At 42.0% G+C, this 22,066-nt stretch overlaps 1 protein-coding gene across 1 annotated transcript in view; it reads right to left on the reverse strand.

Annotated features, from left to right (window-relative positions):
* LOC134089524 (ribonuclease inhibitor-like) overlaps positions 1 to 14,259 on the reverse strand; it is a 20,075-nt gene extending 5,816 nt beyond the window's left edge. Inside the window, exons 1-9 of the mRNA XM_062543973.1 lie at positions 14,232 to 14,259; positions 13,533 to 13,703; positions 12,931 to 13,101; positions 11,420 to 11,572; positions 10,687 to 10,857; positions 9,976 to 10,128; positions 6,749 to 6,919; positions 3,691 to 3,861; positions 2,385 to 2,410 (exon numbers count right to left, since the gene is read on the reverse strand). Coding sequence (XP_062399957.1) covers positions 2,385 to 2,410; positions 3,691 to 3,861; positions 6,749 to 6,919; positions 9,976 to 10,128; positions 10,687 to 10,857; positions 11,420 to 11,572; positions 12,931 to 13,101; positions 13,533 to 13,663 — 1,147 coding nt within the window. The 5' untranslated portion in view covers positions 13,664 to 13,703; positions 14,232 to 14,259. The remainder of the gene's footprint in view (positions 1 to 2,384; positions 2,411 to 3,690; positions 3,862 to 6,748; positions 6,920 to 9,975; positions 10,129 to 10,686; positions 10,858 to 11,419; positions 11,573 to 12,930; positions 13,102 to 13,532; positions 13,704 to 14,231) is intronic.
* Between the last annotated feature and the right edge of the window lie 7,807 nt (positions 14,260 to 22,066).

Below are 22,066 nucleotides of genomic sequence, written 5' to 3' on the forward strand. Positions count from 1 at the left end.
CCACTCAGGTGCCACAAACCTACACTGACATCGGTCAGTGTTTCACAAAGACAACGATTGTGCCAGTGCCCAAGAAAAGTGCTGTGTCTTGCCTGAATGACTACCGGCCCATCGCCCCTAACCTCCGTGGTGGTGAACTGTCTGGGGAGACTGGTTACAGCCTACATCAATACACACCACCCTGCTTTCCTGGACCAACTTCAGTTTCCATATACTGTACGCACAGCAGATCTGTCCATCTCCATCACCTTGCATACTGCCCTAGCTCACCTGGACAAGAAAAACACCTGTCAGGATGCTGTTCATTGACTACAGCTCTGCCTTTAACACTGTTGTGCCATCAAGAGACCTGGGTCTGAGCAGCCTCCACACGCTGTCAGAGGAGGGCTGAGTCCATCATCAAGGACGCCAGCCACCCAGCTCACTCCCTATCCTCTCTTCTCTCCTCTGGTAAGTGCTACCAGAGCAAACACACACATACTGGACACACACACACACCGAGTAAGCAGCAAACAGTGAGCAATAACACACACACACACACACACACACACACACACACACACACACACACACACACACACACACACACACACACACACACAGTAAGCAGTAAACAGAAACAACAGAAGGGGTGGTTAATGTCACACATGACTAAATTTGTAGAAGTTTAGCAACAGACCGTAACTAAGCGGGCGGGACTTCACATTGAAAAATGACCAATCACAACAGGCCCAACTCCCTTGGTTCTCTCCCCCAAACTGTCAGAAGTCAACCCACGCGAGCAAAGCTGTACTTCAAGAGAGTGAGCACAACTAATCTTGGAGAGCGTATGGCCCCCAGCTGCCTTTTTCCTCACTCGCTGCTGTGTCTACATGAGTGATTTAATATGTTTTGCTCCTGAGGATGTTGTACTGAGCTTGCAAGATATGACACTACCACCATAGACCTCTGTCAACTGTCAACTGTCACCTCTGTCAACTGTCTACTCCACACGCTGTCAGAGGAGGGCTGAGTCCATCATCAAGGATGCCAGCCACCCAGCTCACTCCCTCTTCTCTCTGCTTCCCTCTGGTAAGAGCTACCGGAGCATTACCACCCACACCACACCATTCAGACACAGTTTTATACCACAAGCTGTCAGAATCCTAAATGGTCAGTGACTGAACAGTTCCTTCCCTTTATTGGCCACAATGTGCTGCCTTATTTCTTTTATGATATGCAACTGTATTGCCATGGTTGCTATACTTTTTAAATTCTTCCCACACTTCTAAATTCACACTTGCTATATGGCATTCGGGATGCATACTGTTTTTATTTTTCGTGTCTCAAGTCCATGGGCTTGTGCTTTTATGTGTGTATAGTCGTCTTAAATGTTAGTATAGGGGTTGGGTGTGTGTGTGTGTGTGTGTGTGTGTGTGTGTGTGTGTGTGTGTGTGAGTGTGTGTACACAGTATATGTATGGCTGAGTGATACTGTACAGTCTTGTATTGTCTCATAAAGTTGTATTTACCCCTTTTATCCTTGCACTACTGCAACGAATGACATACAAATTTCACTGAATTGCAAAGTACAGTACATGCAACAATAAATCTTGAGACTTAAAACAAATACACACACTCACATTCACACACTGACACACAAACAGGAAGACAAACATACACTCTCAATCACACAAACACACACAGAGCCATAAAAATGCAGATGTGCATGCACACACACGCTGCACACTTTCACAAACACACTTTCCCTCAACAGTCCTTCTGCTTCCCGGGCATCAGAATCACCCAGGACCTGACATTGGAGCTGAACATGAGCTCCAGAACAAAGAAGGCTCAACCTGCCAAAGCACATGATGGTGCACTTTTACACTGCCATCATGAAGTCCATCCTAACCTGCTCTATCACTACCTGGTGCACTGCAGCATAGCATTTGTTGTATTGAGAGGATGATCGGCTGTGATCTGCCATCACATAGTTATGCGGCTACAAGCTTAAACTGCTCTCCACCATTATAACTCATACACTACACAACAAGTCTGGAGCTATTGTGGATGTATAACATCTACCACATGAGTTTGAACAGGACATACTGTATCTGGAATCTAAATAAAAAATCTAGTCATTTACAGTAATATATTACAGTAGCCATCACTCTGATGTCTGGCTCCTGTAACATGCCAACATGTCAATCTGTCTCTGTTCTCTCTCTGTCACTATGATTCAGTGTGTTTCTGCAGGACGCCACAGACCCCCACACATGCTCTAAAGGCCTTTCACATACAGTGGTGGCCTACGCCACAGTGACATATCTGCTTAATAAAGAACACTTCAACATCATAAGCATATAATAACAGTGCAACACTCAACAGTAGATCAACACTTACATTTTCTCAGTTCTCCACAGGCATGTCTTTAAACGGGAGAGAGAGAGAGAGAGAGGGAGAGAATATCAGTACATTAGCACTCCACTAATGAAATGTCATGTGAAATGTTCTTAGTTTAAGGGTTTTAGTATAAAATGAATCTATTGACATTCTATCATTATAATAAGACAATAATCTTCACCAACTTGAATGTTTTAAATGACAAAACAATGACATTTCTGTGTTATAAGAGCAATATGCCACACAAAGCCTTGTTGTCAGTGACTTGGTTGGGTTGACAGGTTGTCAGCGTTTTCAGAGTACATCATAGCCCTCATTAGTCATCTAACTCCAAACAATTAATGAAACTGATGAAATTGCATTGACATTCGACCTGACTCTGACATGACTACAATGACACTCAACACACTCCTCACCCATATGTACTGCTGGGTAGATATACATACTGTACATAAAGAGAGTGTTATAAGAGCATTAGGCCCTTTAAAGTCTTTCTGTCAGTGACTCTGCAGGTGTATTCTAAACTTTGTAGTTTATTTTCAGAGTACATCATATCCGTCAGTAGTCATCTTATTACAAATAATTTACTAGCTCATGATCTGAAATTTGCATAAAGACATGCGGTAGCAAAGCGTGTTTGGCGAGGTCTCTGACCAGGGTCCTGAAGTGTTTCGTGGGAGCGTGCAAGAGTCAACTGTGCAGGCAGAAGTCATGCAGGACCCCGTCATACACCCCTTTATTCTGAACTAAGGAAGACTGGAGGTGTGAGGGGAGATAGTGAGCAAGTTAACCCGATGCTGCTGCTTTGGCAGTTACATATGCTTTTATCTGCTATTACTGTTTGGTTTTGTTCATGTAAAACACATTGAATGACCTCTGTGTATGAAATGCACTATGTAAATAAACTTGACTTGACTAGTAATTACTCAAGCTTATTACTATGCCATGTAAACAGCAGAAAGCTTGGACATCTTTACGTTTGTAAGACCGACTGAGACAGAGGCGTGGCAAATTCCTTCTCGCTCCTCTTGAACTTGAGTTTCTAAACACCATTTAATGACACTGATTAAATTGAAACTTAAATTCCATCAACATGCTATAAGGTATCAGTGACTCAGTCATATCAGACATTAGACTGGACTCTGACATGACTACAATGACTCTCAACACACTCCTGCTCACCTAACCCATTTTTACTACTGGGTAGAAAAAAAACACTGACATAATGCTGTGTGGTAAACGTACTGGTACTGAAACTATATATCGAAGACACTGTTTAAAAGCCTGAGGAAAGTCAAACACAAACCTCAATGTCTGCAGTTTACAGTTGATGTGACTTTTCAGTGAATCTAGAAGCTGAATTCCAGTGATGCTTATGTGATTGTCACTCAGGTCCAGTTCTGTCAGGGAGACCATGTGCTGCACAGCAGAGGCTAAAGCCTCGTAGGATTCCTCTGTCAGTTTACAACCAGCAAGTCTGCATTGAGTGACAAAGACAGAGTGTAAAAGGCAGAAAGGAATGATATCATTCAATTTAATCACCTGTGTAAATCTCAACATTGTTCAAGTTCATATAATCATACAATATGTTACAGCAGGAGTAGAGATGGGCAACATAGACTTAAAACTATACCACAATGTCATGATATGCTATTTTGGTGATAAGTATATCAGTGATGGTATGGAAGTACTATTCATCAAAGCAAAGTCATATTTGTCTCATATTTGGAGTTCTTTTTTATTGCCATTGCTTCTTTTTTTAAATAGGATAACTGATTCCACCTGTGACTCCAAACTATAAGGTGATCCTCATTTTCATAGTAATGATTATTATAAAATGCTTCATTTTAACAATAATATGATCAATAATCAATATAACAACCCATAAGCACTGGGAAGTACATCACTGGCGTTTGGTTGGGGTGCGCACATCCACAGAAATAATCCAGGTGCCGGACAAAAGTATAGATAATGGAATGGATTGGTCCGCACACTGGGTAGGCTCCAAAAATACACTTTATTTAATATAAAAAGGCAACGTTTCGATCCACAGTGGGATCTTCTTCAGGCCTGAAGAATTTCAGGCCTTTATTTATATTAAATAAAGTGTATTTTTGGAGCCTACCCAGTGTGCGGACCAATCCATTCCACCAAGTACATCACTGGCCTCAACTCAGCCAGCCCATCATGATGCTCTTAATGTGTTCATAGATCAGTTACACGCAGTGTTCATGGGTCTCCTGGAGACAGGCAATCATAATGTGGGTCCAGGAGACATTGCATGTTTAAACCACCATAAACCACCATATCAGTTTATACACAAAACTGGAGGCATAAAAAAATTAAAGGCATAAAAAAAAGCCCCCCCCCCAAAAAAAAAAACTGTATGCCAGTCATAAAAAATCATAAACAATACGGTTATAATTTTTATGAATTTGAACACTATTCTGGTCCCTTCCTACATTGTGTAGATTCACCCAGCTCACCAGGAACAAAACAGATTCAGAATGATATAAGTTGATCCTGAGGAGATTCTGGGCATGAATTAGTTTGGCCTTCAACAGAGGAGCCCCCTTACTAAAGTATCAACTATTTTGGTGTGTAGCAAACAAACACAGCCCATCACTCAAACTCGGGCGATATCTCCCTGCACTCAGGAACTGAACTGCAGCGATATTCATATGATGGTCACTCAGGTCCAGTTCTAACAGGGACACCATGTGCTGCACAGCAGAGGCTACAACCTCACAGGGTCCCTCTGACCGTTTACAACCAGCACATACAGTCGGAGAGGAAAGAAGTGTAGGCAGCAAGCTTTAAAAAACGTAAATTGTTACAATGTTAAGGAATTGTAGAGCACACTCTCTGCTAGGATCTCTGCTAGGACTCTCTCTCTCTCTCTCTCTCTCTCTCTCTCTCTCTCTCTCTCTCTCTCTCTCTCTCTCTCTCTCTCTCTCTCTCTCTCTCTCTCTCTCTCTCTCTCTCTCTCTCTCTCTCTCTCTCTCTCTCTCTCTCTCTCTCTCTCTCTTGTGGCCAGACTGTGCTGGTGCTACAGGGTGTCTGTGTAATCGCTGCCGTGTGCTGGTGCTTGTGGTCGAGCCAAACCCGTCGTTATACCAGGTCCCGTGCACTCCATCATCTGGGGCCACTGGCTTTTGTGCCTCCAGTGTATGTGTGCCTCAGTTCACACAAGGTTATTAGGAACCTTTTGTGAATGAAACCCGCTTCTCGTCTGTTTGTTTACTTGTTTGGACATTGGACTGTTTTCTCAGTGTAATCCGGGTTGCTGTCTTTGGGGTGCTGAATCCCTTTGGAGTCGTGTGCTAATGGTGAACCAAACGTGGATCTCCTGTCAACATTGAGTATTATGGTGCTATTCTGCCCAACATTTATTGTAATCTCTCATATGAATACTTGTCTACGAGAACTCCTGTATGTGTCCATGATGTATGCTGTCATTAATGGCTGTGACTACACCAATTAACTATTTGAATCACTCTGAATGAAGAATATAAATACAAATGTCTGCATTGCTTTTGCTACAATTGTTTCAGTCACTTTAATAACACTAGTGTGGGGTGCATCTGTATTCTATTGTGTTAGCTGGGTCTCTCATCCAGTCAAAGAAATGAGAGTGGCATAGTCAGACCATATTGTGGTATAATATACTGTAACTGGGTTCTAACTCCCAATGGCCACACAATGTTTAAATGGTGGAGATGAAACACAGCTTACTGTGCTCGGTGCTCTAGATGCTAGATGCTATATGCTATCCTTCTACTTCCCTCTACCACCATCTTCTTGATTACACTCTGGCTGGTGCTTAAACGTTTGCACTCTCATCCTCTGGTTCTCTTATGGTGTTTGAAAAAGCAGTATTATTGTTACCCTACGGTTTAAATGGTGGAGATAACACAGTGTTACTCTGTGCTCTAGATGCTACAGTAGAAGCTACTTCCTTCTACTACAGTACCATCCTCTTGATAACTCGCTGGCTGGTGCTTACATGTCTGCACTCTCATCTTGTTCGCCAGGTGGTGTTTGAAAAAGCAGCATTATTGTTACCCTACGGACTCCTTTTTACCATGCAGCTTGCATGTTAGACATCAACTTTAAGTTGCTTTGGATAAAAGTGTCAGCCTAGTGAATAAATGTAAATGTATATGGGACACATCAGCAGGGAGAATTTATACTACCGTGACACATTCACTTACATAAACAACAATAATACATTATGTGATGATATTTCACAACTTCATATCTGGATTCCAGTGCCCCAAAAACAGAAATCACAATCATATGCCCAAGTATGAATGTATAAATAAGGCCTCTTTGAATTCTGTGTCCCTCAGAGTTTTACTGACCTCAGTTTTTCCAGTTGGCAGTTTGGGTTTGTAAGACCAGAGAGCAGCTTCTCTTCTGATGTTTGCAGATCACAGCCACTCATGTCCAACTCACTCAGTTGAGAAATATATGACAGCAGAACTGAGACCACCACCTCAGAGGAGCTGTGTTTGAGTCTACAGCTGATGAGTCTAGAGTGAGAGAATAAAAAACAGTATAAACAACATGTCCTCTATACTCCTTACATTCCCAAACATTTAAGCATTATCGCACAAGTGGGAGTGGTGTTGTTGGCCTACTGTATATCGCCACGGCTGTGGTTCGCCGTAGGCACGAAGCCGAGGGCTGAGTGCTGTAGGTAACCACAGCCGTGGCGATATAGGCCAACAACACCACGACCACGAGTGCGATAACGCTTTTATACAACAGTTCCATTGCCAACAAAAAAAAGATACTAGAGTGCATTTTTAAGGAAGGATAATTGATTTTTTGCTATTATTTTTTTTTAGCCCAGTTCCTCCGCTATGCGAAGTAGGCCTAGCTCAGAACGCGTGTGGTTGTTATATCAAAGAACATGGACAACCGTCTCTGGATACATTATAGTCAGGGAGCCATGGGGTCAGACCTTGTTTTGTCGGTTAAAGTTTTTTTTTTTTGCAGAATCTAGTAGACTAGGGGTACCTCTTTAAGATTTAAGAGGGTGCCCGGTGATATCCCTTGGGCAATTTCGTATATTAAGCCTTTCTTGTCCAATGTGTTGACTACAGTATAAGGCGGATATACTACAGGTGAATAGGGTAAAAAAAGTAACAAGCAGATATCATTATGAAATTTCACCAGTTGATTACTTAGATCAATATGAAACATAAATGTATTACAAGTTTTCTGAAATGTAATGTTTGAATATGCAAATTAGGTATGATGTAATTAAATATGCACTGATTTGCATAAACATAAAAAGATCAAATCTGAACATCGGATAAAGCCAGTTTCAATTTTTTTCTTTTCATTTTGTTGACATAAGAGACTAAAAGTATTTTAGAGAGGGAATTATGGATATCTCATTTAGTTATTCAGTAAATCAGAAAATACTATACCAGCCTTTAAAAAATCCATTTTCGCCATGTTTTTGGAATAAAATGCATGTAAATCAGGCTAAGAATAATATATCAACAAACCCCTCTGCAAAAACCTTCTAAACATGGTTAGGTATAAGACTGAAAAGTTTGGTGTATGTAAATGCTTGTGAAGTGGAGATTTTGTTCTCCGAGTGAGAGAGGAAACTCATCCATATCCGCCTTATATTCAACACATTGGACAAGAAAGGCTTAATATACAAAATTGCCCAAGGGATATCATACTTTAACAGACAAAAGTGAAGTGTTCCTTTAAGGTTCTCGTGAGCTTTTGGCAGACCAGACCAGTCACTAAGCCATGGGGTCAGGTTGCAACCAACCCAGGTCAGACCTGGTTTTGTTGGTTAAAGTTTTTTTTTTTGCTGAATCTAGTAGAGTAGGTGTACCTCTTTAAGATTTAAGAGGGTGCCCGGTGATATCCCTTGGGCAATTTTGTATATTAAGCCTTGTCCAATGTGTTGAATATAAGGCGGATATGGATGAGTTTCCTCTCTCACTCGGAGAACAAAATCTCCACTTCACAAGCATCTACATACACCAAACTTTTCAGTCTTATACCTAACCATGTTTAGAAGGATTTTGCAGTGGGGTTTGTTGATATATGATTCTTAGCCTGATTTACATGACATTTTATTCCAAAAAACATGGCGAAAATGGATTTTTTAAAGGCTGGTATAGTATTTTCTGATTTACTGAATAACTAAATGAGATATCCATAATTCCCTCTCTAAAATACTTTTCATCTCTTATGTCAACAAAATGAAAAGAAAAAAAATGACACTGGCTTTGCCCAATGTTCAGATTTGATCTTTTTACGTTTATGCAAATCAGCGCATATTTAATTACATCATACCTAATTTGCATATTCAAACATTAAATTTCAGAAAACTTGTAATACATTTATTTTTCATATTGATCTAAGTAATCAACTGGTGAAGTTTCATAGTGATATCTGCTTGTTAATTTGTTTACCCTATTCACCTGTAGTATATCCGCCTTATAGTCAACACATTGGACAAGAAAGGCTTAATATACAAAATTGCCCAAGGGATATCACCGGGCACCCTCTTAAATCTTAAAGAGGTACCCCTAGTCTACTAGATTCTGCAAAAAAAAAAACTTTAACCGACAAAACCAGGTTCACCTAAATTATGGCATTTGGCTCCCGGACTATTAGCGTAGTGAGCGGACATTAGCTGTGAAGAGTCACGGTGATATTGCTTAATATCACCACTGATAGAACACGTCTCCTCCAATCAGATATTGCTAAATCGTTCGACCGGACCTAACTGTTGTATAAGATATGTTCATTAGATCAAACAGAGAGCACATGTCTGTGTGCACTGTCCAAAATACAGACCTCACTTTACAGACTTGATTCAGTGGTTGATGGAGCAGTTCTCCAACACAGTCCTGAAGCTCACTGTCACTGATGTCCAGCTCTCTTAGATGGGAGTTTGCCCACTGAAGAGTTGAGGCCAAAAATCGTCCATTTAGTTTACAGCCAACAAGTCTGTAAGAACATAAACCATGTAACAGAGAATCACACAGAGAGCAATCAGAGAACAATCAAGAAGGAGACACAGCTGTTGCTATTGTCTGGTTAATACACTCTACAGTTAACTGAGCTCTATATGGGACGCATCAGGTCTATGAGAACATCAACATTGCCACAAGAATAAAAGCCAGTGTTTCACAAATTCATGTCTTGATTCTAGCAAAAAACAACAGTGACATTATTTTAAGTTCAACACTGCGAATGTGCACATGTGTAGGCCTATGTGTCAGTTTTACTGACCTCAGTTTCTCCAGTTGGCAGTTTGGGTTTTTAAGACCAGAGAGCAACTCCTCTTCTGATGCTTGAAGATCGCAGCCAGTCATGTCCAACTCACTCAGTTGAGAAATATATGACTGCAGAACTGAGATCACAACCTCAGAGGAGCTGTGTTTGAGTCTACAGCTGACGAGTCTATAGTGAGAGAGGAGAACACTATAAGCAACATGTCCTTTATACTCCTTATATTCCAAATATGAAAATGCTGAGAAAATATGGACTGTTTATTCAATCAAACAGAAAACACATGTCTGTGTGCACTATGCAAAATACAGACCTCACTTTACAGTCTTGATTCAGTGGTTGATGGAGCAGTTCTCCTCCACAGTCCTGAAGCTCACTGTCACTGATGTCCAGCTCTCTTAGGTGGGAGTTTGCCCACTGAAGAGTCACAGCCAGAAATCTTCCACTCAGTTTACAGCCAACAAGTCTGTAAGAATATAGACCATGTAACACAAAACAACCAATCAGGGACCAGTCAAGAGTGAAACAGATTTTGTTGTTGTCCAATTAAAATACTCTACAGTTAACTGAGCTATATGGGACACATCAGGAAGGAGTATGATACTACAGTAACAGGTCTTGGACCAACTCTCTCACATCAACATTGACACAAAAACAAAAGACACTGTTTCACAAATTCATGTTTTGATTCCAGTAGGAAATAACAGTGACACTCTTCTATGTCCAAAAGTGTCGTGGCACACACGGAACTTAAAGAATGTTTTATTCCAACGTTTCGGCTTACGCCTTCATCAGAGTGAAGGCGCTCAAATGACCCTGATGAAGGTGTAAGCCGAAACGTTGGAATAAAACATTCTTTAAGTTCCGAGTGTGCCACGACACTTTTGTTTATAGTTAACCTGTACCGCCGTGAGCACCTCACAAGGTGTGCGTTTACTCATTCAAACGAATACGTTAACACTCTTCTATGTCCAACATGTGAATGTGTAGATAAGGCCTGTGTGTCCTTCAGAGTTTTACTGACCTCAGTTTCTCCAGTTGGCAGTTTGGGTTTTTAAGACCAGAGAGCAACTTCTCATCTGATGTTTGAAGATCACAGCTACTCATGTCCAACTCACTCAGTTGAGAAATATATGACTGCAGAACTGAGACCACAACCTCAGAGGAGCTGTATCTGAGTTTACACCTGGCAAGTCTACAGAGAGGAAAACACCATGAGCAACATGTCCTCTATACTCCTTACATTCCCAAAAATGAAATGGTAAATAAAGGTGTTAGCCGTTTATTCATGACTAGTGCACGCATAGACATAGCGATTACGTGAACCAGTCACGAATCAGTCACGTGACTAGATTCAAGATGGCTGCTACCGCTAAACTTTCGAAAGTGACTGCCTGAATAAACAGTCATGTAAGTAAACAACCAGTGCTTTTTCAAAGTTCTCGATGTCTCGTTTTAAATGTCAGGGCCCTCAGACGTCTACCAATAAAGTGTGGAGCTACTTTGAGCCTCATTAATGGTGTAAAACAGTGATTTATTTGCACGGCAGTTCGATGCCCGAGGCACAAACGTTAAAAACCTGGTTGACTATTTCTAAGCTCCCGCCGGGTTTCGGAGAACAGCTGACAGGTCGAAATCAGCTCTGAGACAATCGCTCACACTCGGTATCATGTTTCAACACATTTAAAGTCAATATCACACCGGAATTCTCCTTTAAGCAGAAATACCAGTCTGTGTGCACTGTGCAAAATACAGACCTCACTTTACAGTCTTGATTCAGTGGTTGAAGTAGCAGTTCTCCTCCATGGTCCTCAAGCTCACTGTCACTCATGTCCAGCTCTCTCAGGTGGGGATTTGCCCCCCGGTGAGCCAAGGCCAAAAATCTTCCCTTCGGTTTACAGCCAACAAGTCTGTAAAACAGAATCACAAATACTGAAATCAAAGACAACATACAGTTCTATCTATCTATCAAAGGTAGATACAGTGATGCTGTCATTGTCTGATTAGGACAGTCTACTTTTGACACCAAATAGTCTACAACTAGAGATGCACCGATCGATCGGCCGCTGATCGGAATCGGCCGATTTTCACGTGATCGGCCACGACCGGCGACCGGCCGGTCAGTCTGAGACATGCCGATTTTATGCCGGTCAAATGCACTCGCACGTACTTGTAACAACATCACACTCACACAGCTGAGTTTGCAAAGTTTGATGAAGCTAGGCCAACAGTCAGGGCTGGATAAAGCGCTAATACTGAGTTTTTCTATGCAGCGAACGCTGTGCTTTGCCATATTGCGTGGAATTTACTATACTAAGCTGTCACTTCAGGTTACAGCGCTCATCAAAGCCCGTCCTTGCCGCTAATTGCGTGCCCACAGCTGAACCACAAGCGCTATCAATAAGCAGCGACATAGCCTTTATACTCCACTTAAGGCGAGACATGGCAGGAATAAACATAGTTTTGCTTCGGTTTGCCAACTTATCATGTATTCTTTCACACTACTACAACAACTAAGTCCGATTTACACATTTAGAGGTTTATTTCATTACCTTTTGTCTGATCACGCCTGTATATTTCTTCTAAATTCGCCAAAATTTAGCATTCTAACGTGTCATAAACTACCGCGACCGTGATACAAAACATATCATGCGTGGTGTCGTTGGAAAGCTGTGTTTCTCCTGCATGACGTTATGCCATCCAAATATGGACACTTCCTTAGTATCCGCAAGCAATCGCGAAAGTTCAAAGAAGAGTGTGGACTGAGAATGTATGTAATTTGCTGTGTTTCAAGGCTTCTCAAAATTATTATTTTTTTGTTGTCATTTTCCAACATCTCAGCCTATGTAGCACTAACTTCAGTTATCAGTATTCTGAAGATATTTACAGTTGGATATCGCATATGGATGTGAGAAGAAAAGAAATAGTGTTCATAGTACATTTCTACATGTGTGAAATGAATGTCCCACACTGGGATTACTGCAGCTGAAGAAGACTTGAAGAAGAATCTGTCTATTCACATTTTTCTACCAGCCATTGATAAGTTGATTACATTTCTAACATGTTGTATTAAAGAAAATATAGGCTAGAAAATAACTCTTTGTGCTGTAAAGTGGTTAGAAGAAATTAAATCGGAATCGGCTAAAATCGGTATCGGCCGGTCAAACTCGATGAAAAATCGGAAATCGGAATCGGCCAAAAAATTGCAATCGGTGCATCTCTATCTACAACATTAGTGTCTGCCAATGCAATCAAGAATATTACTGACCTCAGTGTCTGCAGTTTGCAGTTTGAACTCTGTAGAGCAGAGACCAGTTTTTCGCCTGGCATCTGCAGGTCATTCTGACTCAGGTCCAGCTCTCTTAAGGGGGAGTTTGCAGACTGCAGAGCTGAGGCCATAATCTCACAGGACTTCGCTGTTAGCTTACAGCCAGCAAGTCTGCAAGAGAGGCAGAAGTGTATAAAAAGGTAAAGTTAAATCTACAGGAAGACTGAGACAGGGAAATAATATAACTGCCCAATATACAGTGTGTGAGGGATAAGTGAAGAGAATAATATGAGGAGGGAATTGATACAACTTTATCAGTTAAAATGACATTGTTGATTCTGCTAGTTGGTCTTAATAATGATTCCCATATTGTTTCCTGTTCAATGTTCTGTGTGGAAAAATCACAAACTCTAAAAATCAGAGAGGATACTGAAGAGTAGATCAGTAATGCTGTTCTTGTCTGGTTCACACCGTCTACACACAACACAACAACCTCACAGGGTTTATCTGACCGTTTACATCAAGTCTTTAAATGTCATACAGTGTGATTCAGTTTTCCTCTAGAGTCTTTGTCTAATGGTAAATACATATTTATATTCAACCTCAGAGTCTCCAGTTTGCAGTTTGGACTCAGTAGAGCAGAGACCAGTTTTTCTCCTGACACCTGCAGGTCATTCTGACTCAGGTCCAGCTCTCTTAAGGGGCAGTTTGCAGACTGCAGAGCTGAGGCCATAATCTCCAAGGGCTTTGCTGTTAGCTCACAATCAGCAAGTCTGCAAGAGAGGCAGAAGTGTATAAAAAGGTCAAGTAAAATCTACAGGAAGACTGAGACAGGGAAATAATATAACTGCCCCATATACAGTGTGTGAGGGATAAGTGTAGAGAATAATATGAGGAGGGAATTGATACAACTTTATCAGTTAAAATGACATTGTTGATTCTTCTAGTTGATCTTAATAATGATTCCCATATTGTTTCCTGTTCAATGTTCAGTGTGGCAAAATCACAAACTCTAAAAATCAGAGAGTATAAAACACTGAAGAGTAGATCAGTAATGCTGTTCTTGTCTGGTTCACACCGTCTACACACAACACAACAACCTCACAGGGTTTATCTGACCGTTTACAACGACAAGTCTTTTAACGTAATGCAATGTGATTCCGTTTTCTTTATACTGATTACAATAGTAGACAAGGAAGAAATTATTTAACACACAGGTACTTAAAATATATTGGGTCCTTGTAAAGCCTTAAAGAAACAGAATTCACCCAATAAAACCAACCTAAGTGTCTTCATCTTACAGTATGGATTCAGTGCTTCAGAGCCCAGCTTTCCACCACAATCCCCCAGAGTATTCTTACTCAGGTCCAGCTCTCTCAGGTGAGAGTTAACTGACTGAAGAGCAAAGCCCAAAATGTCACCAGATTTCTCATAGAGTCGACAGCCAGCAAGCCTGTAAAGTACAGTGGACATGATGGTTAAAAATATATTCAGAAAAAAACACAGAATTAAAATACATCACTGAAGAGTCTTTGTCTAATTGTATTCAACCTCAGTGCCTCCAGTTTGCAGTTTGGACTCTGTAGAGCAGAGAACAGCTTTTCTCCTGACGCCTGCAGGTCATTCTGACTCAGGTCCAGCTCTCTTAAGGGGGAGTTTGCAGACTGCAGAGCCGAGGCCACAATTTCACAGGACTTCTCGGTTAGCTTACAGTCAACAAGTCTGCAAGAGAGGCAAAGAATGGATCATGTTTAAATCTGCAGGAAGAGTGAGGGAGGAAAATAACTGCCCCCCATACAGTTAGTGCCAGACCCAAACCAACACTACTAAGGGGGATAAGAGGAGAGAATATATAAGCCCTGAATACCATGCAGAGTTAACGCCGCCCAACCACAGACACAACACCACTAAAGACTGATCAGTGTGACCCAGAGCTGCATGAGCAGAAGCCTGATTTACTTAAACAGTTCAGACTGGAGAAAATGATATTCAGTGTTTTACACCCCATTTATACCATGCACCTCCATATAACATGGAGTATTCTCATAATGCAAACCCAATAATACTGAGGAAGGCTGTCTGTTAAACAGATAATAACAATAACATAAACCTACCAAACGAGTTATGTGTGGATTGATTTGATTTGATGCTGAAGTATTTCATGATGGAACAGTTCATGTATGTGTCTCACTTACCATTGAAACATAAAAGAATGTATTTAACCTGTCAGACCTCGCACAGTTCCTGATAGGCACCACTGGGTGGAGACATTATTCTCAATCACATTTTGTCTGAGCTTATCAGTTTACCTGTGATTCAATAAGTGGAATCACCACATGACTCATTTGGTAAATATGTAAGCTGAGCTGAGACTGACTTCAGCACTTCGACAAGATCTTCCAGTGCCTGCTCAAGCTGACATGGTGGAATCTGTTTATCTGACAAACTTCTGTGAGGATTACGCATCTCTATTGTGAACTGAATTTTTTGTTAATCTTCTCTGTTTTTGGAATTACACAACATAAGCCCTGGACCTTTATGCTTGTAGACTGAACTCCCCTGTCTCAATTTGAGAATTATCTTATGCTAACAATTCCCTGTGCTGAATGAACTGTATTCTGAACCTTACGCCCTGCCTCTTCTGGACTATCGATGACCTAGTGACCTGTGCCTCCTCATTTGACAGGTCTCTGTGCCCAAACCCACATCCTGACACTATGCAAAACTGCTGGACGTCAGGTGTTGTGAAATACAGAATACAGGTGCAAATGTATCTTAGATTTCTCTGTGTAGGCTATTCCCATTATGACTTGCATATGAATCACTACTGGCCTACACATTGGACATGAAATAAATTAACTCAGAAAAGAAGTATAGTGATACTCACAGAGCCTTTCTGCAGCATCTCACAGCTGGAACCAGTCTCCTCCATCCCTCCTCTGATGTTTTGTATTTCTTCAGATCAAACTCATCCAGCACCTCCTCAGACATCAGTAGCATGTGGGCCAGTGCTGAACAGTGGGCAGGTCTCAATTCACCCGAGAAGCCATCAGGAGATTTGAGATATTTCTGAAGATCTTCATAAAGGGATTGATCATTCATTTCAAATAAGCAGTGAAAAAGATTGATGCATCTTTCAGGTGACAAGTCCCTCCTCTTGATAATCTTGATATAGCTACATGTTTTCTTGATGCTCTCTGAGCTGCTGTGTGTGTTTGTCAACAAGCCTTGCAAGAGGGCTTGATTGCTCGTCATTGAGATGCCTACAAGGAAGCGGAGGAAAAGGTCCAAGTGTCCATTCTTGCTGTCCAAAGCCTTATCCACAGCACTCTTCAACAGGATATGCAAAGGAAGGGGAGCTTGATTGTCTCTGTGTTTTTTAGCGAGGAAGGATTTCAGTGCCTCCATATGTCCTGACATGTAAGAGTGAAACACAAACATGGCTGCCAAGAACTCCTGAATGCTCAGATGGACAAAGCAGTAGACCTTCTTGTGGTAGAACACACATTCCTCCCTGAAGATCTCAGTGCACATGCCAGAGTACACTGAGGCTTCACTGACATCAATGCCACACTCTCTCAGGTCTTCCTCATAGAACATGAGATTGCCGTTCTCTAGATGCTTGAAAGCCAGCTCTGCCAGTTTCAATATCACACCCTTATGTGATTCCAGGAGCCTCTGTCTATCTGTCTCACTTTCTTCTTGATATTTCTGGCCCTTCCTGGTGGTCTGGATGAGCAGGAAATGTATGAACATCTCAGTCAGAGTTTTGGGGGCTTCCTTCCCATCATCCTGTTCCAGTATCTGCTGAAGGACGGTGGCTGAGATCCAACAGAAGACTGGCATGTGGCACATGATGTGGAGACTCCTGGATGCCTTAATGTGTAAGATGATTCTGTTGGCTTGATTCTGGTCACTGATCCTCTTCCTGAAATACTCTTCCTTCTGTGGATCATTGAACCCTCGTACTTCTGTCACCTGACTAATGCACTGAGAAGGAATCTGACTGGTTGCTGCTGGTCGGGAGGTTATCCAGATGAAAGCAGAGGGAAGCAGAGTTCCCTGAATGAGGCTCGTTATCAGCACATCCACTGATGATGTTTCCGTCACATCAGACAACTTCTGATTCTCTTGGAAATTCAGTGGAAGTCTACTCTCATCCAGACCATCAAAGATGAACACAATGTGGCAGTCTTTGTATTCACCATCCTGTAGCTCTCTAAGCTCAGGGTGGAAGTCAAGCAGGAGCCTGTGAAGACTGTACTGATCATCTTTGACCAAATTCAGCTCACGGAACGGAAGTACAAACATGAAATCTATAGCCTGGTTAGCTCTATCCTCTGCCCAGTCAAGGATGAACTTCTGCACTGAAACAGTTTTTCCAATGCCAGCAATCCCCTTGGTCATGACCGTTCTGATGTGTCTCTCCTGTCCAGGTAAGTGCTTGAAGATATCATTGCAGCTGATTGCTGTATCTTCTGTTTTTTGTGGCCTGGATGCTGACTCTACCTGCCAAACCTCATGCTCATTATTCACATCTTCACTCTCTCCCTCTGTGATGTAGAGCTCTGTGTAGATCTTGTTCAGGAGTGTTTGAGTCCCTGACCTGATGATGCCTTCACATATGCTCTCAAACCTCCTCTTCATATTAACTTTATGGGTCTTCAGCACTTTGTTCAGGACACGGTTGTGTATTTGGATTTGAAAAAAAAAAAAATCAAAATCAGTTTCACACAACTATTTCCTGTGTCATTTCACTCTGGCAATGAGCAATATTATGCGCGTTACTTTTGCCCCTTGCTGCATCGGGGAAACCAATCACATGAGTGTATCTGATATAGGTGGGCCAGAGGCGAACTAAACTGATGACGACAGCAATGCAACGCTCAAAGTCAGTAAAAATTGGTCGTAGTGTTATTTAAATGCATTGAAATCCATAATCAGTCAGAGTAAATATTGGTCATAGTGTTATTCAATTGTGTGCAGTGAGATTCTCAAATGCATGCTTGGTGCCGCCCCTCGAGTGGGGCCTTTACATTATTCGTGGCTAGACCCTTAATCTGAAAGATTACCAGGCGTCTGGATATTCCAGGCTCCCTGGGCCCTGCTCTTCTTTGAAAACTACTCTAAATACTTCTAGACTCACCTGGTAGTTTGGCCCTTTTAACTGGAGGGTTTAGAAAGGATTGTGTTTTGGGTCTCTTTCTGCACTGGGGGCAGCTGTAGTCTCCTGATGGACCAGACTGGCTCCAGTAGCTGCTGATGCACTGCCTGCAGAAACTGTGTCCACAGCTGGTGATGACTGGGTCCCTCAGTAGCTGCTCACACACTCCACACCTGGACTGATTCTGGGTCAGATTACTCCTAAACCCATTGCAGAGACAACATTAATTACACACATATGCTTACAAATAAATAGAGACACATACACACAAACAAGCTAACAAATCACTCACTCACTCACAAACACACTTTCTGTTTCTCTCCCTCTCTCACATACACAACTCTCCATCTCTCTCATAACACACATACACACACAAACATGCTTACAGACACACACACATACACACGCTCACTTAGGATCAGAGTGTGGTGGTCCATTGCTGAGTCTGGGAGGGGGATCCATGGACCGGTCACTCTTCATAGACACACAGCTGGTCACTGGAGACACTGCTCTGTGTGTCTGTGGTCTGAATACACAAGGAGACAACACACATAATAGATTGAGACAACACATTTTCACAATAGTTAGTCATGTTGACTAACTCATATTCTCCCTCTCTCACACAAAATCACGGACTCACGCACACACAAAAAATCACTCACTCACTCACTTACAGTACACAAAATCACTCAATCACTCACACATACAAAATCAATCACACACTCAACAAAATCACGGACTCGCGCACTGGCACAGACAAACAGACAGACAGACAGACACACACACACACAAACGCACACACATGCACACACACATACACATGCTCACTTAGAATCAGAGTGTGGTGGTCCATTGCTGAGTCTGGGAGGCTGATCCATAGACCAGTCACTCTTCATGGACACACAGCTGGGCACTGGAGACACTGGTCTGTGTGTCTGTGGTCTGGATACACAAGGAGACAACACACATAATAGATTGAGACAACACATTTTCACAAAAGTTAGTCATGTTGACTGACTCACATTCTCCCTCTCTCACACAAAATCACGGACTCACACACACACAAAAAATCACTCACTCACTCACTTACAGTACACAAAATCACTCAATCACTCACACACACAAAATCAATCACACACTCAACAAAATCACGGACTCACGCACGGGCACAGACAAACAGACAGACAGACAGACACACACACACACACAAACGCACACACATGCACACACTCACTCACTCACTCACTTAGGATCAGAGTGTGGTGGTCCATTGCTGAGTCTGGGAGGCTGATCCATAGACCAGTCACTCTTCATGGACACACAGCTGGGCACTGGAGACACTGGTCTGTGTGTCTGTGGTCTGGATACACAAGGAGACAACACACACAATAGATTGAGACAACACATTTTCACAATAGTTAGTCATGTTGACTGACTCACATTCTCCCTCTCTCACACAAAATCACGGACTCACGCACACACAAAAAATCACTCACTCACTCACTCACTTACAGTACACAAAATCACTCAATCACTCACACATACAAAATCAATCACACACTCAACAAAATCACGGACTCGCGCACTGGCACAGACAAACAGACAGACAGACAGACACACACACACACAAACGCACACACATGCACACACACATACACATGCTCACTTAGGATCAGAGTGTGGTGGTCCATTGCTGAGTCTGGGAGGCTGATCCATGGACCAGTCACTCTTCATAGACACACAGCTGGGCACTGGAGACACTGGTCTGTGTGTCTGTGGTCTGGATATACAAGGAGACAACACACATAATAGAGACAACACATTTTCACAAAAGTTAGTCATGTAGACTGACTCACATTCTCCCTCTCTCACACATAATCACGGACTCACGCTGCACGCACACACAAAAAATCACTCACTCACTCACACAAAATCACTCACACACTCACATAAAATCACTCACTCACTCACTCACACAAAATCAATCACACACTCACACAAAATCACAGACTCATGTATGGGCACACACTCACACACACTCACTTAGGATCAGAATGTGTGTCTGTGGTCTGGATACACAAGGAGACAACACACATAATAGATTGAGACAACACATTTTCACAATAACTCTCTCTCTCTCTCACACACACACAAACATTCACTTAGGGCTGGGCGATAAACCGATTTTGTTGATTAACTCGAGTGTGTAGTTCACGTCAACTTGTTTGAATTAAAATCGGTTTTCTCTTTAAAGGAATAGTTTGGTATTTTACACTTTAAGCCCTTTTTCTGTATTGCCTAGCATGAAAACGAGTGTTTGACACCGAAATCTCGACAATTGAGCCTATTTGTGGAATTTGGCAGCTTTAGAATGGAGTTCCGTATGGCTTTAACATGGCTCGCTTTGTGCATGGTCTATTCTGTCCTTAAAACACCCCTAAACGTTCGTTTTTAAAAATGTGTAGCTCACCGAGTGGTTACTGGTCTTCAACGATCTTCTATAGCAAGTTTAGCAGTGAAATACAGCTTCTGTCATCTTTTATCATGACTTTCGAAATCCCGGAAGTACTTTTTCAGGTACCTCACAACCATGTTTGCCTAATATAACACAACAGAATTTGAATTTCAGCCAAAGATCGCCAAATTCCACAAACAGGCTCAATCGTTGAGATTTCGGTGTCAAACACTCGTTTTCATGCTAGGCAATACAGAAAAAAGGGCTTAAAGTGTAATATACTGAACTATTCCTTTAACATCCGCTAACGCTTCCCTCTGGCCTCCCGTAGAATCACTGATCTATAAAGAATACCTGGATAGAGCATCTACGTCAAAATTCTGAAGCCTACATGGGGGCGGCCATTATGGGACCACTTGGAATGCATAGACAGTAAAAGACAGTAAAAGAATGTTGCCGTTCTGCAACAATGGAATTGGAACACCACGCCGCCATTATGGGACCACTCGGGACAGTTCCATTGGCTTCATTGTTGATGGGTCAGCAACAATGAGATAGTCTATCCAGGTATTCTTTCTAGATCAGTGCGTAGAATGGGCTCTGCCCTCCCTCCCTCCTCACAGAGCACACATTTATCAAATAGCCTTGTGAATGATAGTGACAGTAGTGAGAGACAACAACAGCAAGCAGGGCAGCAAGCAGGGAAGAACTTGTTTTATGAAATATTATATACTGTAGGCTGTCTGATGAGAGTGGACAGCTAAGAGACATACTGACTAGTCTACTGTATGGAAGATCTGCTCCAAGAAAATCCTTGTAAAAAAACCATAGACAGCCAATCTGAACACCTGCTTGTAGGCTACCAACCAGCGGTATATTACACATTGCCAGCTTTCGCTGGGCCTAGCAAAAAAACGGTCACTCATTTAAAATCTTAACTAGCCCAGTCTGTAGCCTACCTAACTCGTATGCTACGCATCCCACGTTATTAGGAAACCTGCTTGCCAACTATGAGGGCAGCAAAGTGAAAGTAGCCTAAGGCTGCGATCTCACAGTCCAGTCGGTGTAAACAACTTTTACAAACGATCCCAATTGCCACTCCGCTGCTGCTGGGGCTTTTGCTAAAGGCGAATGCATTAAATATAAACCTTAGGCAACGGTGAAAGACGTAGGCTATGGCTTCTGATAACGCGATAACAAAATAAATGGAGGAGAATGACACATTTGGCACTTCAGTGCTGTAGCCTCGCAACAAAATTAGAGCTAGAATGTCCTAGTCGTAACAATAATAATTAATTTGGACTATTTCATTCTTAAACATTAATAGGCTACAAGTTTTACATTCAATGTAGGCTACACTGCGAGATGTAGCCTTAAAAAGACAATAACACATTCACGTTGCAAGGAGGACTTATTTGAACAAGTCAGACTAATAGGGGTTTTTTTGTTTGGCTGACAGCCTCTTCAGCACCCTACATGTGCATCAGTTCTCGACTCAATTTCATTTTCAGGGAAAG

This window comes from Sardina pilchardus, chromosome 1 (genome assembly GCF_963854185.1).
Source record: "Sardina pilchardus chromosome 1, fSarPil1.1, whole genome shotgun sequence".
Lineage (NCBI taxonomy): Eukaryota > Metazoa > Chordata > Actinopteri > Clupeiformes > Clupeidae > Sardina > Sardina pilchardus.